This window comes from Pygocentrus nattereri, chromosome 18 (assembly GCF_015220715.1).
Source record: "Pygocentrus nattereri isolate fPygNat1 chromosome 18, fPygNat1.pri, whole genome shotgun sequence".
Taxonomy (NCBI): Eukaryota; Metazoa; Chordata; class Actinopteri; order Characiformes; family Serrasalmidae; genus Pygocentrus; species Pygocentrus nattereri.
The window spans coordinates 11,480,051-11,506,703 of record NC_051228.1 but is presented as its reverse complement, the minus strand read 5'-3'; the positions used below and the strand labels follow the sequence as shown (position 1 = coordinate 11,506,703).

At 38.1% G+C, this 26,653-nt stretch overlaps 2 protein-coding genes across 7 annotated transcripts in view; one reads left to right on the top strand and one right to left on the bottom strand.

Moving 5' to 3' along the window:
- Positions 1–8,246, bottom strand: part of clip1b (CAP-GLY domain containing linker protein 1b) — a 28,762-nt gene extending 20,516 nt beyond the window's left edge. For 2 of the 5 annotated variants that reach the window (XM_017681672.2, XM_037547516.1), the window contains exons 1-8: positions 7,641–8,031; positions 6,137–6,311; positions 5,545–6,029; positions 2,199–2,323; positions 1,910–2,105; positions 1,006–1,203; positions 517–620; positions 300–360 (exon numbers count right to left, since the gene is read on the bottom strand). In XM_017681672.2, coding sequence (XP_017537161.1) covers positions 300–360; positions 517–620; positions 1,006–1,203; positions 1,910–2,105; positions 2,199–2,323; positions 5,545–6,029; positions 6,137–6,224 — 1,257 coding nt within the window. In that variant the 5' untranslated portion in view covers positions 6,225–6,311; positions 7,641–8,031. Of the gene's footprint in view, positions 1–299; positions 361–516; positions 621–1,005; positions 1,204–1,909; positions 2,106–2,198; positions 2,324–5,544; positions 6,030–6,136; positions 6,312–7,640; positions 8,032–8,101 lie in introns of those variants that run through there. The other 3 variants (XM_017681671.2, XM_017681673.2, XM_037547515.1) reach the window with 3 other exon arrangements.
- Positions 8,247–9,301: 1,055 nt separating this feature from the next.
- LOC108410546 (dual specificity phosphatase 26) lies at positions 9,302–16,700 on the top strand. Of its 2 annotated transcripts, XM_017681679.2 has the most exons (5): positions 9,302–9,462; positions 9,945–10,146; positions 11,444–11,655; positions 13,489–13,699; positions 16,022–16,700. In XM_017681679.2, the coding sequence occupies exons 2-4, from the start codon at positions 9,968–9,970 to the stop codon at positions 13,689–13,691; spliced, it is 594 nt and encodes a 197-aa protein (XP_017537168.1). In that variant the 5' UTR covers positions 9,302–9,462; positions 9,945–9,967; the 3' UTR covers positions 13,692–13,699; positions 16,022–16,700. The 2 variants fall into 2 exon arrangements, with proteins under 2 accessions (XP_017537168.1, XP_017537167.1); XM_017681678.2 differs by having other exon boundaries at positions 13,489–16,700.
- Positions 16,701–26,653: the final 9,953 nt, after the last annotated feature.

Here is a 26,653-nt window from a genome sequence, read left to right as displayed (position 1 = left end):
GCTAATCAGCTAGATTTAGAACTGCATAAAATGGCCAAAAACATACCATTTTCAGCTGTCTTTCAAGCAAGTGGGAAATAAACTATAACCATGGGTTCTATTGGTTCCAGTTTAGGCCAATTTTTGCTTTTTTAAGCGCAGTGGAAAATGCCCAGAATTACTTTCCTTGTCCATAGAGTCCTGTATAACACTTGATCACACTGCCAAATAAATAGACCAATCCCAAGTGTCTGTCCCTCAGTTTAGAAGCACAACTGCTTCTTCCCAGAGTGTAAATGGAGGTGAAAGTATCAGTTTACCTCTAAATCACCTTTGGTAATGCAAGCTTCTTCTACACGGAACTGAAGATCCTCTACTTTCCTGCAAGTGTAAAGTGACTTTAGTCAACGTCATTTATCTGTAGCATTCCCTTTGATATTATTAAAACACAGCATGAAAAACTCAATATTATAATAACATCATTTCAGACATACTCTCCTAACTTCACATCTATCAAATCACTATGGGAGACTTCACCTTTTTTCCTCTTCAAGCTGATTCAACAACTCTACTTTCTCCCTGTCTGCAGTCTCCACAAGCCTGCGTAACTGGTCCAACTTAGCCTCCATCTCCAAAGCGTACTTGGAACACAAACAAACAAAAGTATGTCTACAAGTTGCACAAACACATTTATGCTTTTGATAAAATACCACAAAAAGGATATTAAGGTTTACTTTAAATAAGGAGTTACTATAGACCACACAAATTACATAAACTGAAGCCATACTCACTGTTTTTGTTCAATTTAAAATTAACCAACTTAAACCCACTAGCAACTTTCAAAAGACTTCTGTATGAAAGAATACAAATGTAGTTTATATATTTAAGGAATTTCAATAAAATCTACATTATAAAGTTTATATTATAATACTGTTAGTACATGAACAAGTCATTGGGAATCACAGGGAAAACCTGGGCACAAATGGGTTAATGATAGTATTAATGTTCCAAAATTTGATAGCTAACCTGTTCCTGGCCTTGTCTGAGCAAGGCAAGTTCTTGCTGCACCTCTCCTGCATGGCTAGTGGCTCTGGCCACTTCTGTCCTCTCTAGATCTCGCTCAGCCAGGAGCTGTTCTATGTGCTGCTGCTTCTCCTTCAGAGCCTCCTGCATAGCTGTGGTCCCCGAGATCTTCCGTGCATAGCGGGCCGAAGTTTCTGTCAACTAAGCAACAAAGATAAAATTGAATGAAACAAAGTCTGGAAGGAAATATTGTCTTTGTCTACAAGAAAGATGAATAGTATATGTGATAGGATTGGGGTCAGTACAGCTAGTGAGTCCAAAATTTATGTTGTGTTTATATTATGACAGTAGATGATAGATGGCATACTGGATGTTCCAAATCTGGAGTAACGACAGAAAATTCTGCCACAATCAGCAGCAACCACTGTTTAACACAGTGGTCAGTGGAAGGTACGCCAAGAGCACAATTTTCAGGTAGAATAAGCTAAATGTTATTTTTTTGAAAGCCAAGGATACAGCGCTTCTTACTGTCAGTACAATCAGTATTTGATATTAAAAAATAGTAGATTATAGGGCATCCTCTTGTCTTTTTTCACCTTTTTAAATGAAAAATAGATGCTGCTATAGTTCTCCTTTGAGAATCATGTATTTTCACTGTGCTGCTGTCAACATGGCAATGTTTCTATGGCTTCATGCCACAATCAGTTGCATAAAACTATGAGGAACAGAATGAACACCAAAATGTAAATGCAACATTAGATAGCAATTGATATTTGGAAGTAATTTTAAACCAGTTTTCCCTGACAACAGTTCCTTTAATTCATCTTGTGATTTCATCTTCTCAAATTATCCTGAATTGATGGAACTGACCCCAACTCTGTAATGTCTGAGACAGAGATAGCATTACCAGGCCTGCGCGGCTAGGTTTGCCTCCTATTGAAGAGGCGACTGAGCTCAGGGAGCTAACTGAAGTGGCGCTGGGGCTGTGCTGTAGAGTGGACCTGCGTCTTGAGCTTTTGGCTTTGGTGGTGGAGGGAAAGCCAATGCGAGTTACTTTGTGCGTAGGAGCAAATAGGCCATACTTTGGCAGACACTGGAAATACCTAGCAGACAAGAACAACACAGAAATATAGGTTAGGCACACAAACTTAGGCAACCACATATGCTACTTGTTGTTTTTAGTAACACTGTTGTACCTAGCGCCAGCCACTGCTCCATCGTTTTTGCCAAGCGGTTCATCAAGCTCCACCCCACACCATTCCCCCTTCGCAAAGTCAGTCTCACCAAGGAAGCGCACAACGCCTGCCTTTGTTCCACCAACCTGTGAGAATGAATCCAAAGGATCTAGTATTTATTCAAAAACCTACATGTTTTTTTTATATATAGGCCTAGTACAATTAGCAATTCTAAAATTTCTAATTTTCTTTAAATGTATGTCAGTCACAGCCAATTGCTGTAGATCTCATGATAGCTAACAGCCAGCCTCAAATGGCTAGCATCGCTCTGTATCAACAGGGTGTGAGGAACTATGCCATATTTCCTGCCCAGCCACAGATGGCAGTGACATCACTATGAAACACACGGTGACAGAACCCATTTCTCCACTTTTAGAAACAGAGCCTTGAGAAACAGACCTGGGTGAGTTAATAAGGAACTGCTGCCCACTTTTAAATAATACTGAATATTTATTATCTTCTTTTAATGCAGACAAAACTCATGCCAGCACTGTGCCTAGAGACACAGTACTGGTAGTCTCAGTGTCACTCTATCAAACTACAAAAAGAAGTCCTTTGTCATCCACACAAAAGCGTTTTATGTTTTTTGATGTTTGAAAATGTCATGATGAATCACAGCTGAGGGGGTAGACACCAGCACACACGCAGCAATGCTTGCTGATTCCAGTGAGCATTTATAGTTCACAGCTGCTGGGCTTCTTAGAGGTTTCTCACTTGTAGTGTCTTGCACCATCACTCTCTCTATCATGAAATGTGGTGCCATACATTTAGCACAGCTCATCCTAAGTTGAAAGTACTTACTGTTTTTTAAGAACATTATTTAGCCATAGTGAAATCTGACTGTACAGAAAATTACAAAAACTTATTGTTTTAATACAAAATGGCATTCAAATGTAAGGCACCTCATGAATGCATTTTATGCATGCAACTTAAAGACCATGGCAGTTGCACAACCTCTCCTTGTCTTGCAAGCAAGTAAAAATCCTGAAAAGGTGCAGGAGTTGTGTAAAAGAGTGGATAACTCCCATGCCCTCAACATAAGCGAGCTGGGATTGTTTCCTTGTTCAGGTGGAAACACAGACTCCTAAAGCTGCATTTATGTACCATATTAAAACTACCCATCATTACTGTATCAGTTAAAAACGCACAGCAAAAGACACAGGGAGGGTACAAAAAAAACTTAGCATCACTAAGCATCACCACTTAGCATCATCAAATAAAAACTTTGGACATCATGTGTCAGTACCTCAAAATTTTGAATACCCTCTGAATGACAATAAGTCAGTACATCTTCTACAGGGAACAAAGTCGAACATGCCATTTTATTGCAATATTCTCTCCTTCTCACACTTCTATAACCTAAGAATAGCTCAGCTAGTTGAAGCAATGAAGTCCCTGCAATTACTTAATAATACGCCTTAGTATGTAATAAGCCTGGGGTTTTAAGGGATTTACTTCATATGGTTGTAATGACTCGACTTAAAGCTGTATAAGCTGACTTATAGGTTGAACTCATATATTCCAAGACCGATTCAGTTCTCTTGCTGGTTTATGGACATACACTTCAGCATTTCTGTACTTACTAGAGTTTTACTTAAAGTAAAACTGCTAGCTTTGTTGAACAAGTGCAAAAGCATCCTACAAACAATAGCCTATCAATAACCTGGCCCTGATGATCCAGTTCTAAACAGCAGTCAATCCTAACTTCATGTATAACCATGCTGTGTGGATTCTGCACAAGACAGAGCCAAACTCTAGCGCATAATTAGGACAGCGAAGAAAAATGAATTGAAAAAAAAAATAGGCCAAGCTCAAAAAATTATGATTTTTCATCAAAGAAATCAAAGGGAAAAGCTTTCCCATATTAAATTATATTCAGGGCCTTCCTAGCCAACACAACTGGACATGCTAACAGCTTTTTCCCCAGAGATGTGGCACTCATTAACTGCACTGGACATCCAGCACTTTAAATAGAACTCGCCTTACTCTGGGCCATAACTCGAGTCTGTACAATAATACATATTTGCACAACTGTACATATATTCTCGTCATTCTGTAACATAATCTAAATAACATCTGACTTTATGCTTCTTCAGACACTTCCACTCTTTTGACTCCTTTCACACTGGATCTTTATATCTGCTCTATTGTCTCTTACTCTATCAACATTTTTATTTTGTTTTTTAGTTTTTCTTTGTTTATGTCTTTTTTCTTTTAATATTTGTACAGTCTGTATATTATCTGGTCTGTTTAGTAAATAGCATGGCATACACGTGTGAACTCATCAAGCAAAATTGCTTGCATGAATAACACACTTTGTGAAATTAAGTGATTCTGATACAGTTTAGAACTTCTGGCAGTGTTAAAATGCATCAAGTAAGAATAGGTAAATTTAGGTACTTTGCATCAGGCCTTTGTAACCAGTGTGTATTCTTGAATTAATGTTGATGTATTATACAACAGCTATTTTTGGCCACGCAAGCTGATTCTTTGAGAAGTGTTCTAACCATGCTGACTTCTCATAATAAAAACACTGTATCACTCTGCTGAGATGCTCTGACAGTTGTAGGTGATGCTCAAGCCATCTGAACATTTTTACTTCTTACATTGTGCACAAACAAAAAATGGATACTTTTAAAATGGCATTTGACCAAGAGCCAATTTGGTCAGAAGAGACTACATTAAATTCCCAACTGTCATTACCACTGAGCAGCTTTTCAGTCAGCAGCTGTGAAAGAGGAAACCTAAACAACCAAGAATCAGCCAAATATGAACCCAGTATGATTTGTAAAACATGTAGTCTCATCTTCAGAGTCTGACCAAATCGGACTGAGCCATAAAACTGCTGCAATAAAAAATAAAAAAAAACTTGCTCAGTGGTAATGACAGTTTCAGGATTTAGTGTAAGGAGCTGGAGAATGAACTGCCGGCTGTGCGGTGAGGGGGTAGAGCTCATTACTGTGATGTAGCAACAAGCTGCTTGTTAAGAAACTATAACTTGGCGGAAGGAATTGCTGACATTAAAACATATTAAATGCCATGTTCATGGCCCTATTTATTTATTTCCTACTTTATTTATTTAACTGTTGTATAAATGCAATAGAACATTCAAGGACATGTGTTATCACATATAACATCATGACTGTTATTTGGTCGAAGGCATGACCCAATCACAGCCATGATGTTATACATGATAACACACTCCCTTTCATGTTCTATTTCTTAAAAAGTTAACACTAATCAACACTTGTTTATAACTAACAAGTATCAGCCATCTTCAAAGTCAAGGCTAAAAGAAATTCCTCACCAGCACACGGTCCCCCAGCTTCAGCTCCCGTTTTCCCTTCTTGGCCGAGTCCGCCTCGGACAGGTTGGCAACAGAACCACTGGCCGCTGTGGCCAGGTTTGTTGACGTTTGGTTAGCAGCGGAGACTTGACCATCAGCAGCAGGTGTGACAGCAGAGGACGTCTGGCCTGACAAGGTCTGTGCACCATTGGTCTCGCGCTCTCGGACTGGAGCCCGGGATAGTTTAGAGGGACGAGTGAAGATACCTCGTAAGTCTTCGCACTGAAAGTACCGCACTCCAGCCACAGAGCCATCATTCTTCCCTATGGGCTCATCCAAAACGATACCTGCCCACTGGCCTGGTGCAAACTGGGTTACACCAATGAACTGAACATAGCCCGGCTTATTTCCGTTCACCCACACACGTTCGCCCACAGTGAATTCTGCCACTGAGTCATTAACAGTGGGGGTGCCAGCACCTGGAGATGTTATAGGTTTGGGAGTGGCTGCAAAAAAAACACAAAGAATAAAAAAATGTTAAATCAAGTCAGAATGTGTCATGTCAGTATCTTACTTTAAACAAAAAACCTAAATTCTGAGTTTACAATCTCACCTGAGGAAGGGGAGGTCTTAGTTGGTACACCAGTAGGCTTACCAATCTTACTGGGTGGCTTGAGACCACTTGGCTTCCCTGTACTCATGTTTCCCTGCTCTGTGCATATACATGTACTGGTCTTGCAGGGGAATGGGGAACTTCAGCCGTTCCCAAGCATTGGGAGATATTGTTCCTTGTGGGAAAAGAGCAGCATTGAGAATAAGTGAACATTTAAAGAATTTACCTTATCTTTATCTGGTGTTTATTCATCTAGTTCTTTGCTGTTATTCACGAAGACTTTTTTCTAGGCATCTTTCTTATTATGATTGTCTACGTCTTGGACGTTATGCATTGTACGTCTCTTACAACAACACACAAACCGAAATTCAAAAATATTTTGGACAGTATGTGAAATGTAAATACAAACAGTGATTTGTAATGTAGGCCTCATAGGGTTATGCTGCTGAAGCTTGGATTGGAAAAATTGGCAAATTTCATTTTTTAAAACTGGATCTGTTGGGGTCCCAAATTTTTTAAATGCTCTTCAAAGAAAAGTTGATATAGCTCAGTGGTAAACATGTTCCTGTCCCAACTTTTTTGGAACATGTAAGCATCAAGTTTGGAATAAACATACCTTTGCAAAACAAAAGTTCATGTGGTAAAATATCAAATTTCAAATTAATACAGATAAAACAGAACTATGTACAGACCAAACAGGCTCTCTGTTTTTATAAGCATTTCACATACTGTCCAAACTTTTGGATATGACATAAATGCATGAGCGGAGAACAAGACTTGTCTGATGTTACATTTACTTACACAGTAGACACTGAGCTTGAGCGAACCAGCTGTTTAGACTAAACAAAGAACACTGTATGCTCAAATGAGACATCATTCAAACGTCATTAACAAGTTGTTATTCAGTAGCAACATAACGACACTTTAATAAAGCTGTAAATAAGAACAAATCCAGGTAAAGGTCTTCAGTCAAACAAACAAAAACAGACTACCATGATCTCACAGAGGAATTGTCCATTTCTTTATTTACAGACCAATGCTCACATATTACCTACACTTTTAAAATAAATATCTCATAAACAACCAGTATTGTGTATGTTAGCACAGATTATCACCCCTGTGATTAATAGTTTTGACAAGGAGCCCAGGCATCTCGCTATCCTTACAAAAATAATTGTTTTCCTCTAGCACTTTTTGCGCACCCTGCAGTTAACCTTAGCTAGCTAGGTTACTATTTTGTGCTTTCGAGTTTGTAAAACGTGTATCTCAACATTAGCAGTAAATATGAGCGGGACGACGATTAACGTTAACCTAAAGGCTTTTTGCGTAGCCAAGTTCAGCGGTGATGCTAGCTAACTGGCTAGCCAGCCACGTAACCAACCTCAACACAATAATTAATACCGCTGCGTTGAGCTAAACTCGTCTGAAGTGAACGAATTCGCCAACTATAGTCGGCTAGCTTCGCTATTTAACCAGCACTTTAATGGAAGTGGACATGTCTTACCTTTGACAGGCAGCACCCCACCCCGCCAGTGCAGGAATGTTATGGCTCCATCTCAGTGGTGCGCTCCGTTACTTTAGTCTTTCCCATACGGGCTGTAGACTGAAGGGTGAGGCCGAGGCCAGAGGCGCTAGCAGGCTATGCTAACTGCGCGAGCCACAAAGATCCATCCTCTCACACCCAATGAACCCGCTTAATCTACATAGCTTAGCTTAATATGGCGCAGTAAGTTGGGCTAACATCGACAAAGAGACCAGGTTTGGTGTTTGCCTAAATAACGCTTTTTGAAATGTGTCGACGTATGAATATTTACAGTTTAAAGACACTTATTGATATGAGAAAACTGAGAGCGGGCCGTCTCCCTGAAACGCCAGCTAGCCCGAGTCACGTTGCTATGACAACAGGCGAGCTGCCAGCACCAGCGCGGTAAAGATGGAGCGCGCGTCCGTGTTTAGGTTTCCTACCTGCATTAAAACGGAGCTCCAGGTCAAAGCAACGCACCTTTTTCACACAGTTTTGCACTCTTTCGCTTCAGAAAAGTCAAAAGCAGTCCTGTGCGCAACCTGGAGAGAACACAGGTGGACGACTGTTGTCACTAGTGGCCGCTAGTGTTGGAAAGGACAAAGAAATAAATAGTTTTCCACAGGAGGGCGGCACAAGCACAAGTTTTGCAAAACGTATGGGCTTTATAAAATGACTTTAAAGGGGCACTCCATCGGTTTTTAACAATGTCTGCATAATTAAATCCTTAGGATGTGAACAAAGCAATTCAGAGTGGTTTGATGTGAAACACTCTGTTCTAGAGAAACTTTCAAGAGTCAGAATTGTTTACAGTGGTGGTGATAGGAACCAGACGTCCAACACTAAAAGTTCTCTCACAGACAGTTATTACATTAATTGTATTTGAAATACTGATGTCTGATGCGGGGCCTAATTAAAAAAGTATTTTAATCAATTTATTTTAATTAATTCGTGGTACCAGCAAGCAAATTTAAATTTTGTTTTGTTTTAGTTGTTACAACGTTGAAACGTAATTCCTCAGAAAGTTGTGAGTGAAATCTGGCAGCATTCCTGGTGACTCCCTTCTAGAATCATCATAAGTTCCATTACAGTGGCATGTTTTTTGGAATTTTGCTAAGTTGCAAATAGGTCATAACGCCTTATGGCGTTACTGAATAATGATGTTGTGATATTGTGAGAACGTCAGACCTAAACGTAAACAGCACCACCCTTTGACAAAGTTGTAGCAACGTTGTAAGAAATTAGACAACGTTGTGGCAATGTTGTGTGTTTGCTGGGGTGGAGGGATACATGAAGGGTGTTCTAAGGCAACATAGCCCCCAAAGAAAATTAGTTTTTTTTTCAGATTGACTATTATTTTAGCATCTTCAGAATTACACATAAAAACTCAGAAGACACGTGTAGATTCTGGTTTCTACCACCGTCACTGTAGTGATAAACAAATGAACCATTTGTTATGATGTCAAACCCGTTTGATGCAATATAGAACCCTATATATATAGGCATATTTGCTCCATAAGAAATATTTCTGCATATTTCATAGACTCATATTTTTTCTAGATAGATAGATAGGTAGATAGATGCAGGCTATGGTGTAAACCACCAACATAACATGCCCCTTTAAATCCGCCCTCAGTTGGTGGGCGTTCCTCCTGCTTCTCTACAGGCTGCATTGACACTAGTTACGCGGAAAAATATGAGTCACTGAAATATGCCGAAATATTTCCTCGCAGGGAATCACCAGGAACAGAAAGGACGAGTAAATTACATTTTGTGGTGTATTCGTGAAAAAGGCGAATGGAAGGTAGGCGGGAATTCGCATATTGTCCATCTACATAACGTCAGTCAACAAACAGCAATGGAGATGGAGCTAATCTAACCATTACTACTGGTAGCTACGCGATACCTCATTTTTAAAAGATTATCTTCGATAATCAGACGTGAAAATGTTAATTTTGATTAAATGTTAAATTTTATTTTATCAAAATAAAATGCGTCTGACGTTTCCTCTCGCACATTCCAGCAGCTTCCATCTACGGGGCTGTTTGTTGTTTTCTCTCTCAGTGTAGTCAGAGTGGTGGGCCTGGCTAGTGGGCTACATTTCTCATCTATTTAAAAAGAAAGCGCTTTTTTGTTACGTTTTTACCACAAAGTGTAGGCCTACGTTTAAGCTTAGTCTATAAATCTTAACTAATGCTCAGTTAGTTTCTTTATTCTGCTATCTGTTTGTTACGGTTCAAGAATTTTCTATGCTAGTTTGCTGACCTATGTTTATTTATTTTACAGAGCCCCGTTGAAAATCACCACAGATGGCGTTTATGTCCAGATTTTCACGGTCACGAAGCAACTCCAGGTCTCCGAGCAGAAGGGAGTCAGATAAAGGGTCACCTGTTCTAACCATTTCTGAACTTGAGCGCCTTCTTTACACGGGAAAAACAGCTTGTAATCATGCGGACGAGGTGTGGCCAAGGCTTTACATTGGTGACCAGTGAGTACTTCATAGCTGCTAGCTAGATATTATTACTAATACTTTTTTCGGGTGAATAGCATGAAGCTAAAAGGGTGTCATTTAAAGTTAAAATTAATTTCCTAATTAAATGGTTCAGATGTGAACAAAGGCATTCAGAGTGGTTTGATGTGAAATGCTTCATTCTAGAGAAACTTAAACAGTCAGAATTGATTACAGTGGTGTTGATAGGAACCAGACGTCTGAAGAGCTTAATGCCTCTTAAAGCTCTTTCACAGAAAGTTATTCCACGAAATGGCTATGAAAACTCTGCATTGTGCCTGAGACATTGTTTTCCAGTGGTTTTATGATAAAGTTTTGGTCTAGAATGTGATTTAAGTTACCTCAGATATTTAGACCTGTTGGGTTCCAAAGTCTGTTTGTGCTACCAGCTGTTTGGATTTGATGTGAAATGGACATAAGAAATTACTTATTTTACATTTTTCTTCATCATAGTATGGCAAGTAAGTGTGATATTAACCTATTAATGCCCATGTCATATTTAACATAATAGAAAATCCTAATTTAATACTGAATGAATGTAGGAATACATGTAAAGTATACACAATCAAAATACAATAAATCAAGCAGGTGCCCTTGGTATTAATCCAGTGTGCAAATATAAAAAAAAAACTTCATCACAAAATATTAGAGAAACAAAGTACTTCAAAATAGAGTTTTGCTCTGATTGAATGATGTAAATGTACCTGTAAAGGTACAACATGGTCCTTAAATGGGAATTCAGACAATTTTTCAAAAAATCAGCATAATTAAATCATTGAGATGCAAACAAAGTAATTCAGAGCATTCGCTGCACTCTCTTTGAAAATGTATATTGAGAAGCTTGCCGACAATGGTGTAATAGAGATAAAAAACATTTTGTATGGGGGATTATTTTGCCTTACGACATCCTGTGTGTACCAGAAGATAGTCTCAAAACTATTGTAAAACAATGCCTCGCTTCAGACACCATATTTAGAGCCAGTTTTATGTAAAAACATTCTGTGAGGGAGTTTTTAAAGGCATTAAATGCTTTCCCATCACTACCACTGTGAAAAATTCAGAATCACATTTACAGACATCAATTATTTGATTAACTAAATTTAACATTGAGTTAATATATTACTCATATTATTATTTGAATAAATTGTGTTTGTCTTACTACAATATAGTTACACATTATACTGCCTGCTTGTTTCAGCTGAAGGTACTAGTTATCTGTGGACATGCACTACTTTTCTTTGAGATATTCATCTATTTTAAACAAACAATCTTTCAGGGACATTGCGTCAGACCGACGAGAGCTTATAAAGCTCGGGATCACGCATATCCTCAACTGTGCGCAGAGCAAATGGCGAGGTGGGGCAGAATACTACGAAGGCATGAATATCACCTACCATGGCATTGAGGCCCATGATTCTCCATCTTTCGACATGAGTGTCAACTTCTACCCTGCCGCAGAGTTTATTCATAAAGCACTCAGCATGGGAGGTTTGTCATTCATACTAATAGTTTTGATCCTAAGCTAGTCAATACCACATTTGTGTTTATCAGCAGAAGAAGAGATATTTTAATAGGATTTGAGTTCAATTAAAAGTTAAAAATTAAAATCTTGTTTTGTGGAAAGAAAAATTTTTCTTTACATCTTGCCATGTTTTGTTCATTTCTTGACATTGAAACAAAAGGAAAAAAATTTGGAAAGTAAGACTCGACCCTCTATAATCAGAATCAAAAACAAATTTAAATGCATTTGGGGTCTGTAAGCCTGTTCGTGGCCTGCATTAACCTTTTAGTGTAAACTCTCCATTTAAAATGCGGTCTAGTCCAGGAAACCAGTCTTTAATTTTGTAACTATATAATTCAATTGTGGAATTATATGATTACATTGCAACAGTGCAGTCAATAGCATAACAAGAGCAAAGACACTTTAGTTGTTTTTTTTGTTTTTTTATTGCCAAAAAAGGATGATGGATCATCCAGCCCATCCAGAGAGAACAAGGCCACTTATGGTCTCCAGGACTCCTAGCTACAGAAGGCTGTGGTATCACTGGGAAAAGAGCTCACAATCTCCCAAAATGTTGTGACCAATACTAACACCTGACTTTAGACTTTAGAATTTAACTTGTCAGTAAGTTTGCTTGTGCTTGTAAAAATACTATATATTAGATAGAAAAAAAACATACAGTAAAACAAGAATTTCTTGCTTTCTAAAATGTGCTTGATATCTTGTGACCTAGTTTGAAGAACTAAACCAAAGTGGTTCCAGATTTTTGGTGCTTGATGTTTTCATCCATTTTATGAATTTATTCAATTTATTAAAAATCACCAGCACACCTTAATGTTGCATTAATTTCTAAACCAGGTTTTGGATGATAACTATGAACTACAACACTGGGCAAAGGTTAAACGAACACACTAGCCACGTTTACGTGTAGCCTAATAATATGTTAATAATCTGACTGATAGCTCAGAATAAAATATGTCCGATTGAGGCCATTCGAAATGCAATTTCTATCCGATTGATCAAGGTATACGGTAAATGATCTGCTAAATAGTAGAATAGAATAATAACTGTGTAAACTGCTGTATCTGATTCCATTCCCAATCAGAAAGTTTAGGTACGTTCTGCATCATAGCGAAATTTTATAAGTGTCCAGTTTATGTGTCTCAGACCACAATGTCTTCCTCTTGCCCTGCTTTAATAAGCACATGTGAAATACGTTTTCCTATGTCCAAAATTGTAAAGCAATTAAAAACACAAGCACTGCTTACTGCTGCTCGTCTCAGTCTGACTGGTCTCATGTGATGCTCGTTGTCCTGGCAACATCTACACTAAGTGGTACTCTATGCATGTGCGTAATTTCGGATCATATGACTTGAACTGTGTGCATGTAAATGGAAATTTCCATCAGATTGTTGAGCAGAGTGAGCATACAAACACCACAGTCTTAATATATAATTGGAATGACAAAAATCTTTGCATGTAGCTGACATATGTGAAATCACTGCCTATTATAGTAATCTTATTTGTTTTTATTGAAATATTTTTGTCAGTGCAGTAAATGCTTGCTGAAAAGATAAATAGTTTTGTATGTTCCATTTCCTACGGTGTCGAAACCTTTTGCACAGTACTGTGGAGTCAACTAATTTCTAATTAGTGGAGTGCTAATTTCATCTGGTGGTTAGTGCTTTCCTAGCATCATTTTTGCTTAAGGGGGATAAAAGTATGCCTATGAGGGTTAACTTAGGGCTAATATCTAAAACAGTTAATAAATTCAAGTGTTCTTTTGTTTACATTGTGTCTGTTTGGTGTTTGGTTTCCAGGAACGGTGTTGGTGCACTGTGCAGTGGGGGTGAGTCGCTCAGCCACTCTGGTACTCGCCTACCTTATGATTCGACAGAACATGACTTTAGTAGAGGCCATAAAGACTGTCAAAGACCACCGCGGAGTCATCCCCAACCGTGGCTTCCTCCGACAGCTCAGTGGCCTGGATAGTATTCTCCGCGCCAGCCGAAACACAACATAAAACCACTGGTAAAGTTTGAACTTCCACTCCGAAACCATTGCCTTGGCCAGTGTGTGATTTATAACAATGGTACAAGTGTAATACTTACAGTACAGTCATTCCCAATGTTGTCCTGTGATCAGTAGAAATGCCTTACTACATTAAGACCTCCTGACGTGTGCATACAGCCTTATCCAGTACTAAACTTTCACCCACTGAGCACTGCATGTCAGTTCATTTTTATTTTTCTTTGAGTGACAACCACAAAGGAGTCCCCCAAAGCAAAATAGAGTGACAGCTGTCCTGTGTGGGTTGAGTAGTATTAATGCTATAGCAGTGTATTTGAAAAGGGTCTGAATTTTCTCATTATCAAAGTAACATGCTGGAAGGTTTGAACTGTAATAATATCCAAAGATATACAAAGTATTAAAGAGTAAACAGTGTGGAACCACCACACTGGATGGACATAACTTCTCTATATGTTACAAAAGATTATAGTGCTTAAGAAGACTGACAATAAGCTGCTTATTCAGCTTTTAAAAATTGCACCTTTATTTTATGACCAGCGAAGTTAAAGGAATTCTCCAGCACTTTACCCAAATCAATATCTACTGCATCTGTAGCCTATGACTGACAGCCATGGACAAACATTTTGATGTCTTTCCTTTTACTGTTAAAACAACAGAAACCAGTTAAGTCTTAACATACCTATAACAGAAACCAGTGGGCAGTTGCTGAATTCCATCAGTTGTTTTTTGACACTTTCATGAATTCTCCAGTCAAAAGTCATTGGTACTAATACAACTGATTCATTGTTCGCAGCCAGGAAAAAAGCAGAAAACATATAATTGATGTTAAATTACACAAAAGCCTCAACAATTAAATATAATGTAAACAGTTTGTTTTTAGAACAGCTTCTGTTCCTTTTGGAGACTTGCTTTCAGTTTTTCAAAGAAATCTGAAAGGATAGTTTTTAACCGATCCAAAGTCTTAAGCCCTATTTGAGCTGGATTAGTTTTACTGTGGAAGGATGGACAGAAACACCTGTGCATTTGTATATATATATATATGAAGCAAAAGTGAAGCTTGATTTTCTCCAGTCTGTCAAAGCTTTAACTACTGTTTGTCTGATGGAAATGGTCTTGGTGGTCTGCCAAGTCTCATGCCTATCTCATCCTAAAACCTGCATTGTTAACATAATGTGTGTCATGGTAGTAGCTTTGAATTCATTATATACAGTCACATTCAAGTTCAACAAGTGCTTTAGAGTTAACAGGTTACCTGCTCATTTACTAAATACAGCGGAACATGTTGAAATTATTGTCCATGGAATTTGATGGCATGATACAGATGCAGCAGCTTGAGATTAGGTTTAAAAACACTGCCGTATTCCTTTAAGATACATTAAATTATGACATGACGTGTAATGACACGATTTAAACGTCATTTATGCAACTATCTTGGTGTCTTGCAGCTCTTAATGTAGCAGTAATGTGGCACCCTTTTTTACTGGGTGCATGCAATATGACACAGATCTGCAGCAACACTCTAACACTTATTGCTATATAGCAATGAAGTATCAGTTACTACATTCAGTTTGCTCTTGAAATCACCAAGAAATGTGATTAACAATGAATTTTATAATGTTTTATGTGTAATTGGTTTACAGTTAGATTTGTCCTACTGTTAAGTATTTAATGTTAAGCTAATTATCAGGCTACAAGTTTTACTTGTTTAGTATTTGTGTATTTCTTAAAGTCACCAAAACAAAAAAAGAAGTCTTCAATATGAAATAAATGTATTTAATAGCTTGGATTTTATTACAACTTTAGGAGCTGGGACCACAAAAAAACCCTGTATGTCAATAAGTGGAACTCTACTGCACACCAATTTGTGTCTTATGAATAGTTTCTCTGCACTCTTTAACATCTTAGAGAGAAACAGATTTCATAGACCCTGTTTACACCTGGTCGTTTCATGTGACTTGTATCTGGAGTGTAAATTGGCTCAGCTTTTAACCACATATAGTCACAGGTGGTAGTCAAACATGTCTCCTGTTAGCCAGATTTAAATCTGATTGTCTGTGTTTTTCCGTGTTTTCCTGGATCTATTCAAAAGATGTTTGTCGCTTTGAAAATCACTATTTTCATGGTGTTATTCATTTTCTTACACTTTTGTTTACAAGACGACAGCAGTTTACAATAATTAGTCTGCTGTATTGGTCATTAAAATCGTGGACCACTCATGTTTAGTCTGGTCATGTTGAGCAGTGTTCAATTCCATGGGCAACCAGGGTCCTCTTTTTGTGGGGTTTTTGCATGCTCTCACTGTGTCTGCTTGGGTTTCCTCAGGGTGCTCCGGTTTCCTCCTACAGTCCAAAGACATGCAGTCAGGCCTAATGGACGTGCTAAATTGCCTCTAGGTTTGAATGTGTGTCTGCCCTGCAGGGGAATGGCGACCTGTACAAGGTGTTTCCTGCCTTCTGCCTAATGACCACTGGGATAGGCTCCAGCAACCCCATTCTCAGACAGATAAACAGCTTGTATAATGTGTGTGTGTGTTTACAATCTGCCCAGTTATGTACAACAGTATAAGTGAATTGCTGCCCTCTTCAGGTTAAGACATTAAGGCACTCTTAACACTTTGAAAATGTACATGAAAAATCGACAACACAAATATTTTTTGATGATGTTGATATTATCGCTAATTTATGCCCTAGCTAAAACTAATGCTAATAATGTAGCGAGGCAGTGAATAATGACGAGGTAAAGACTAAACAAACTGCCACTTTATTTTATCTAGCTCAGGATGCTGAATGCTACTGAATGAAACTCACAGCTAGGGTGATAAAATGATAACAGTAATTATCACAATATAGAAATATAAGAAATGTTTGAAAAATGTTGGATATAATGCACCATTGTCATACTTCTGCATTCTAGTGACAGGCCTGTTGGCATTTTCTACTGCAAGGAAAGCGACACTACTCAGTTGTTACCACAAGAGTGCATACTACAGGGTTTTTCGGGGTGGGGGCGGTGGGGGGGGGGGGGGGGGGGTGGGGGGGGGTGTCAAGGAAATGAGTCGCCAAATATACTGGCAACATCTGAAACATGGAGTTATATATATCCCGAGTGGAGCAACCGATGATCTTTTCTGTGACCAAGTGTGAGTGACGAGATAAGTGGCGTAACTGTACTGACCTAGAGTGAACTCACCTCTTTCCTAACATCCTAATAAGCTTTAGCAGCATTAAATCTGGTCTGCTCCTCTCCTTGGTGTTACATTGCTCAGTCATATTTAACTATTAATGCATTCACAAGCAAAGAAAACAAAAGAAAGAAGTGGGTTCATGCAAGTTACAGCCCTGATTTAAACAAAAGTAAATGGAGGAAGCTCTGAGGCATTGGAAAGCGGAAGAATGCTAGTTTCCCAGTTTAGCTGTTTTTATCAGCTGGCTAACTTGAAGCAGCGCTCCGTCACTCACACAACATGGGAAATTGATGTTACTGTAGATCAAACAAGACAAAAAAGCGCCACTTTCAGTTTAAATGTACCTAAAAGGAGGACTTTATTTGTCTGGTTTCAGAGAATCAAACTGCAATTAATGCTTTTACACAGCAAGCATCAGATATTTTGCAGTTCTTCCACCCCTCAAACTATTATGACAGCATAGAGAAATCCAGATGTCAGCCAGTTGGTGTTTCAATACTGTGATATGCTCAACATGGATGTGCCAGGAGTGATGGCAGTAAGGCGCTGTGATCCATCGTTGAGCCAGCTAATGTTTGCTATTTGTATTAAGCTGATGTTGAGAAACTAAACAGTTTAGCACTCGTCACCAGACAGCTAAAAATGTTTTGTTTTCTTTCTTAAATTATGAATATTCCAAAAACTGCAGTTGTGCTTTTCCAGCTGATAAAAACAGATAACCAGAAACTTGGTTCCATTCTCCCATGACAGATTTGTGAAATGTTACGCTGTTTGGCTGCTGTTTGTCAAGTTTTAACCAAAAATGTTAAAACAGCAATTAACCACTCAGGAACAAAAATCAGCCTTCAAACTTGCAAGAAATGATGATTTGACATTTATCATGATATCGACTGATATGAAAATTTTTATTGTGATAAAATGTTTGGCCATATCAGTCAGCCCTACTCATGGCAAGAGCTGAACACATTGAGCAGTGATCCTGACGGTCCAGTGGCCATGTTTGGTTGGGGCAATATCTGCAGAACAACAGTAGTGTCACAGTATTCAAAGGGGTTCTGGTTGTTGAATGTCATTTGGAGAAACATATATTTACACTTGTGTAGCACTAAAAGAGTGAGACCTGAAGTGGTTTAAGTGAACAGATTTAAATCTGTTTAAAATGCACTTTGGCTGAATCTACACCTGCGTTTTTATGTGGATAATCGCTGTCCAGATATAATTCTGATTCTCAAGATGCATGAAACGACCAGGTGTAAACAAGGTCTAGATTAGTGAATATACTCCTTGTGTATACATATACGAACTTAGGTAAACAGTGAATCGGAGTGACAAATACCTCAAATGTGATGTTTTACCTTGTCAGTATTTGTAACATGTCACACTGTTAGTCATTCACTGGACGATGTGAATAGGCCTGGAAGTTTTGATAGTAAGTCATTAGAATTAGAACTGTGATGGTGAGCTGTATAGATCTCTTTTTTGAGGTGTCTTGTGAACAGTTGTGTAACATAGTTGTTTATGGTGTTGTGACAACAGGGACATATTTATGTATATACCATATGTACGAGCTCAACTGTATGAATTTAATGACGAAATAACCCAAGATTTCACTGGACAGCCCGCACAGTGTGATGAACTTGAGGTATAACATGAATCAAACTTGTCCATATACAGTATTATCTTAAAGAGTATCATGCAAAAGCAGCTGGGCGCTGTTTTAAAGGGTTACTAAAAGCCAGCATCATGTATTCCAGTCATACAATACTGCCTATGTTCCCTGTGATGGCACCTTCTGTGTAAAACCATTTGTCCTATTTATTGTCTTTTATTCTTATTTCATCGGCGTAACAGTGGAGCAGGATTTTGACCAATCTGAATGAATAATCCGTAGCATACCAGATTGTGTAAATAAAGAGTGAGAAAACAGAAAACTGTGGCAAACATCTAGAAGCTGTTTGTAAAAAAAAAGCGCAGCAATAGATTTTTAAGCGATCACTCTATGAATACAGAATGCTGCAGCCTTTCAGTGGGTTTATGATATGATTGCATTGGGTTCAAAATCTTGGTGATGTATGTAATCTGTCAGTACATATTATGTCAGTATTATATAAAGATGGATTTCATGTTCTGTGGTGTTCCTTTCTGTGCCTGACTGTGTCCTTCCATTCTCAAACACCCTTTCTATAGCTATACTTGAATTATTTTTGATGGATTTAATTTTTTATCACTTGTTCTATGGTAAATAAAAACAAGGATAAACTTGAGGTGTAAACTGTGTGTTATTTCAAATATGTGTTTTTACATTTTTTTTTTAATATTCTACACCAAAAACATTTAGTCCATTCAGCTTCAAAAGTTTGCCAGTAATGTGAATGTGGTCAAAATAACAAATGCTTAGAAATACTCAAAATTAATACTTAAATACTTAAGAATATGGTGCTTCAAGTAAAGAAAATGGTTCTAAATAGAACCATGAACACTCAACAAACCCTTTGCATGATGAAAGGGTTCTTTGCATAATTAATGGGGTCTTCAGATTGATTGAAAATGTCCATGAATGTGCTAAATACAGTTCTGTATAGAACCTTTTTGGAAAGTGTTCTATATAGCACCCAAAAGGGTCATTCTGTTGTTTCACGCTTAACACTGTAACAATAGAAGAGCCCCTTTTGGGTTCTATATCGAACCATCTACAGCACATTCTGCATCAGTCTGAAGAACCCTTTCATGATGCAAAGAACCCTTTAATCATGCAATTGGTCCTTTGAGAGTTCATAGTTCTATATAGAACCATTTTCTTTGCTTTGTTGAAGCACAATATTTCTTAAGAGTGTTGGGTAAGAGCTGACTGAAACTTTAAACCACAGTTAGTACTTGGACTTGATAAGTACTGAATGACCAGTGACAAGTACATTCATAATATAAGAATATTATTATAAAGTTCCAAGTAGAGTTGTACATTTAGCAAACCATGACCATTAGAGATATCAGTTCAGTCTAAGTGTCAATACAAAACAACAAATGCAATGTTTTTTGGCTGTTCTAGATTAGCTCTTTGGCTGTTCTAGACATAGATAAGCTTGAAACTTGTGAATGACATTAAGATATGCTTTACCTGGTATTTAGCAGTTTGGCAGTGACTCAGTATGGAGTGCTGGCTTAGAGCTGCTTTCGCTGTTTTCTGTTTCTAACAAATGAGTGTGAAGCCTATTGGTTGGATTACTATTCGTATTCACAATCGGTGACGTATCTAAGACTATCAGAAGGCCTAGGGCAGAACATTTCAGCAGACCAGACTGAGCACTCAATAGCGCTTGTTAGCAACGTACATGAACCAGTGCAGCTTTTGTAGCAGTTCAGTATTACAGCTTATCCAAACCAGTGCATTTATGTAAACAATTTAGCCAAAGAAAGCTCATTAGAACAGACTAGCTACTGGATTAGACATCATATCATATGTTCATTTCATTTTATTTACTATCTCTGGTCTGAGTACTGATGCAACGACATAGGTTGTTGAAAAAAGGAAAGTCTATGATGAAAAGTGTTTAAACCAAATGAGCAGAGGACTGTGCTTTTATCCCTCTTATCAATCTCAGAACTGATATGTCTCATCTGTTCAGATTGTGTGGCACATGTCAAAAGTGGAAATGTGCCAGAGACAAATCACTTCAAATTAATCATCAATGATGTTCTTTTACAGGCACACCAGGAGCTGTAGAAGTATGTCAGTCTGGAAAGTGTTACAAAACCATTTCTCAGGTTCTAATGATATCACAGAACCGCAGGGCCATTGTCTACACCTTGAGAACCACAGGAACCTTGGTGGATCTTCCCAGGAGTGGTCAGCCTGCCAAAACGTCCCTAAGTGCACAGAGGCAGATCATCCAAGAAGTTGCCAAATGTTCCTTGGAGAACATCCAAGGAGCTGCAGGTCTCTCTAGCCTCAGCTAAGGTCAGTGTTCCTGACTCCACAGGGCAAAAGCAGCATGCATGGAAAAGTAGCAAGATCAAGCAATATCAATTCTCACCTCGCATTTACAAAAAAAGCATTTGCAGAAACCTTAAGGTTCTATGCAGCTACATTTTTGATTCATCAAGGTACAAACAATATAAATGTTTCCTCAAAGGTACAGCAGTGGATTTAAGGCCCAATTGTAAACCTTAAAGAAGTTTTTTTCCAGGTGAAAGTACAGATTTGTACCTTTTCATAACCTAATGTTTTAAAACAGAACAATAAAATGAAAAGCCTGGAGACAAGACAGGGTGTGTGGAGTCAATACAACCAAGAAAATATATAAAGGTACTGGGATGTACCCTTGAGGGTACCACCCCAACGACAAGAAGGGCACTGCCCCAGTGACAGTTTGTAACATTTTAATGTTTTCATTCTGAGAGTGTAGCAAACAAAATAGGTCTGTTTTTCTGACATAAAGCAAATACTTCTACTAATTTCACAGTAGGAATTCGAGTACAGTGGCGGCAGCGGACCAGGATGTTTTGCTGCCTCAAAACCTTGTCAACCTATTATTGCAAGAACCATGTATTGTGTTCTGTATCAGAAAAGTCTTAAGGAGAGTGCCTGGTTGTCTGTCCATGAGCAGAACTTGAAACAATTGAGTTACAACCCCAATTCCAATGAAGTTGGGATGTTGTGTAAAACATAAATAAAAACAGAATACGATGATTTGCAAATCCTTTTCAACCTGTATTCAATTGAATACACTACAAAGACAAGATATTTAATGTTCAAACGGATAAACTTTATTGTTTTTTGCAAATATTCACTCATTTTGAATTTGATACCTGCAACACGTTCACACAAATTTTGACTACAACTTTTATGTGAAGGTCCTGGGTTCAGTTCTCTGGCTGAGCGGTCAGGGTCCCTTCTGGAGTTTGCATGTTCTCCTGGTGTCTACGTGGGTTTCCTCCCACAGGCCAAAGACATGCAGTCAGGCCAATTTGACATTCTACATTAACTCCTAGGTGTGAGTGTGTGTGTGTGGATATATATGTCTGTCTATCTGTCTGTCTGCCCTGCAATGGACTGGCAACCTGCCCAGGATGTATCCTGCCTTTTGCCCAGTGACTGCTTGGATAGGCTCCAGCTCCCCCTGCAACTCAGGAGGATAAGAGGTTTAAAAAATGTGTGTTTCAAGCTCAGGCAAGTGAGTTTAAATATAATGAGCATGATGTATTAAATTAAAAATTAAATTAAAATGATGTGTGTTTTCTAGTTCCCAGAAGTCTTTAGGTCTTCTCTGAAGGCCTAGTTGGCCTTCAGGGTTTCCTCTGTTAAAAGAGGGAGCATGTTTTCTTCTTTCCAGGATATACGTCTGTTATTCTCAACCACTGGATGGCAGTATTAGAAAAACATTGTGCTTTTCATTCTGGCTATACTAGTTTCCAAACTCCAGTCCTAAAGTTCACCTGTGTGGTTTAGCTCTTTTCCATGCCTGAGTTGCATAATCAAGTCCATCAAGTCCTTCAAGAGCTGCATTTGGAGTCTTAAAGCAGGAATATATTAAGACAGGTAGAGTTAAGAGAAGCTGAAATGTATTATATGAAACAAAATAGCACTGACAGTTATGTCCAGAGTGAGCTAACTATTATGGCAACTTTGTAGAATTTCTGTTTTTGCTTATTTTGTTCCTTGATTAAAATGTGTATATCACTTTTGCCTTTCGGTTCACCTGTGTTTTGCTGTTATTCTGTTAATGTAATGTATTTTACTCATTTGGAGATTATGTACATCAGGGGTCATCAACTCGTGCTATGTTTCATCACTTGGAAATTCAAACCCACTAAGCCTGGTAATTAATATATAAGTTTAATCAGTCACCGGACTGTGCTGGGCACTGGCCTCTGGGATCACAAAATACACATTTGAGGTGAATTATATCAATTTATATCAATTATATCACTTGTCTCAACTTGTCGTTTTTTTTCTTGGCATAATAACCATCATCTTAAAACACTTAATGTATGTATATATCTGGAAGTCTTTGCTATATATATATATATATATATATATATATATATATATATATACACATCCCCAATTCCAATGCAGTTGGGACGTTCAGTAAAACATAAATACTGTTGGTACAAGTGGATCAGACACAGCAGTGCTGCTGGAGTTTTGAAACATCTCAGTGTCACCACTGGACTGAGAATAGTCCACCAACCAAAGATATCCAACCAACAGCATTTTGTGACCAATGATGAAGGACTGGAGGATGACCAGATGAGCTATCATCTTTGACTTTACATCTTCAAGGTGGACCAACAATGTAGGAGTGCCTAACAGAGTGGACTGTAAGTGGACACTGTGTTTAAAACTCCAGCAGCACTGCTGTGTCTGAGAAGAGGGTAAAAGAATGTGCTGCATAGATCTTGCCATTTATGCTGAAGTTATAAGGAGTGTTTTAGCCTGGCCTGCTTTTTAAATTAAGTGTAATACAAGGCAGCCAACCAGAACAGATCTTATTTACATATGTCCATCTTAAAGGCACAGTAACAAAAACAGTGTGCTTAAGGGATAAACAGAGGTTGGAAAATGATCCCGTAAAATTAATTATGACAGTTTTAGCTACATAAACCAGACATTAACATTAAGAAAGAGAAAAAAGAAAAAGTAGTTAGTTAGCTAGTTACTTATTTGGTTACTTACTTACTTAGTTAATTAGTTTTCTGTAGAGGATGTTTCAACTTAACAATACAAACTTTGACCTTACAATACTTTTGCACAAGACTGTAGTATCTTTTTTGAAAGTCATAATAATAAATGTTGTATATAAGCTTTATTTTGGTATTTTGAGATGTTTTATTCAGTATTTCCCAAATATTTGTATAGGAACATTAAGAGGCTCTTATATTGTAAATACATACATGATCTATTTATAGTCATTTCTTGATCTGCACACAACATTTGAAATATAAGGCATTCTGGGTACTGAATTGTATTGAGTCATTACAGCTCTGTTTGTCCATCTGAACACATCTGAAAAGTCATGATTTTTTAAAGGGTTCTATGAAGTAGTGGAAATCTGTGGAGTTCTGGAGTACTAGCATTACTTGTCATGCAAGACCACTTGTCAGTTCTCGGCAGAGGATATTACTTAGAATCGATTTTTGTTTAATTCTCGTCCGCACATCCTCTTTCCAGATAAACAATGCTTGACATCACATCCATTTTTGCCACAGGAACACAAATAATTCTGTGTTGATTTAGATTTCTGTGGAAAGTTTTGTTCCTCCTAAATTTGGTGATCCTGTTTAATTTTAGTGATCCTGTTTAATTTCATTGTTTGTCATGAGAAACTTAGAATTGTGTCATTATTTCTTGTTAAAGTTGACTAGAATGATTAACCTCAAATGATCTAACAGCTTAAAGGATTCTGATGTTCTGTAGTTTGAAGGTAATATTTTTTACTTTGTTTTTGTATTAACACTCCATATTCACCTTACTCCTGCCCCCAATAATGCTTTGAGTGACTTATGGACAGACTTTCCAGGGAACTTTCCAGTGTTAACAGACAATATTCCTAACATCATAGAAAGGTTTGAATAAATAAAAATATAATCTTTTTGTGAGAGAAACACTTTAGTCAGAACAGTCCAATTATACCAAATTGCTTACATTAATAAAATGTTTTCATTTCAGCTTTTTAACTGAGAGCCAGGTGCTCCTCATGTTTCACCGTGTTACTGTTATCGTCAAGCTTTTATTATTGTAGCATTAGCCTGTTAGCCGGTTAACTTGTCACCTCAGCCCACTGTAGTGAAGGCAGAATATGTGCGTTTATAAAGAAAATATGAGACATAAACCAGTTAAAGCAAGTTTGTTAGAAGCAGAACCCCTAAAATGACAATGACAAAATGACATGCTGTTGTAACACGTGCAGAATGTGGCTTGGCATTGTTATGCTGAAATAAGCAGGGACATCCCTGAAAAAGACGCTGCTTAAATGGCAGCATATGCTACTCCAAAACCTGTATGTACCTTTCAGCATTAATGGTGCTTTCACAGATGTGCAAGTTACCCATGCCATGGGCACTACTACACCCCCATACCATCAGAGATGCTGGCTTTTGAACTTTGCGCTGATAACAATCCGGACAATCCTTTTCCTCTTTGGCCTGGAGGACACAACGTCCATGATTTACAAAAAAATTTTAAATGTGGATCATCAGACCACAGGACACTTTTCCACTTTGTGTCAGTTCACCTCAGATGAGCTCGGGCCCAGAGAAGCCAGCGGCGTTTCTGGGTGGCGTTGATATGTGGCTTTCGCTTTGCATGGCAAAACTTTTAACTTGCACTTGTAAATGGAGCGACGAACTGCGTTCACTGACAATGGTTTTCTGAAGTGTTCCTGAGCCCATGTGGTAATATCCATTATAGAATGAAGTCAGTTTTAATGCATTGCTGCCTGACGGATCGAAGGTCACGGGCATTCAATGTTGGTTTTCTGCCTTGCCGCTTACTTGCAGAGATTTCTGGAGATTCTCTGAATCTTTTGATGATATTATGGACTGTAGATGATGAAATCCCCAAATTGCATGTTGAGAAACGTTCTTAAACTGTTGGACTATTTGCTCACGTAGTTGTTCACAAAGTGGTGAACCTCGCCCCATCCTCGCTTGTGAACAACTGAGCCTTTCAGGGATGCTCCCTTTATACCCAATCATGACACTCACCTGTTTCCAATTAACCTGGTCACCTGTGGAATGTTCCAAACAGGTGTTTTATGAGAATTCCTCAACTTTCCCAGTCTTTTGTTGCCCCTGTCCTAACTTCTTTGGAACGTGTTGCAGGCATCACATTCAAAATGAGTGAATATTTCCAAAAAACAATAATGTTTATCTGTTTGAACATCAAATATTTTGTCTTTGTAGTGTATTCAATTGAATATAGGTTGAAAAGGATTTGCAAATCATCGTATTCTGTTTTTATTTATGTTTTACACAACGTCCCAACTTCATTGGAATTGGGGATGTAGCTTAGAGGCTCCATAAACCAGTGATGTTCAACTAGTTCATGTTGGTCTAGTGCTGGTTTAGCTGATCACACGGCATGGCCATGCTGGATGACAAGTATCTTATTATGTCAAAACATTGATTTAATATTTCGAAATTATTTATTATTTTCCAGAATCATGACTTACTATCCTGTAAGTTATCCTGGTCTGCTAGCATGATCATGCTGAGTGACCAGCTTAGACCAGCATAGAATATACTAGTGTTTTTCAACAGGGTTGTTGACTTCCTATGTTCCTATGTAAAAATAATAATGACATATATTTTGTAATAGTAACTTATTATGTCAAAATAAACTAATTAGATTGGTTTGATAACTGTCAATAATGGATAATGCCAACGTAGAATTTTAAAATCTCAATAAAAATTGTATTATTTTTGGAATACTATGTCAGCGTTTTGAGAAAATAAGCTATTGTTTCGCAATTCTAAGCCAATTTTGCTTATTGCTGCCAGAAAACAAGTAGAGGAGCAGAGGAGATTTATCTCCCCGACCTCTACCTTTATTGTCTTCCTTATAAAAGTCCTTTAACTTAAAAACTTTATCATTTGAAAGTATTTTAGAACTCGTTCCCATCTAAGTTTGCTCAAAAGCATAACATTGACTACTTGCTTTGTGAGCTCGAACTGCTAGCCAATCCGCTCTGCGGTTGAGGAAAATCCAGCCAATCGTCGTGCAGGAGGCGGGACTAGTCGCCATAGGGTATCCACGGTAACTCAGCCAG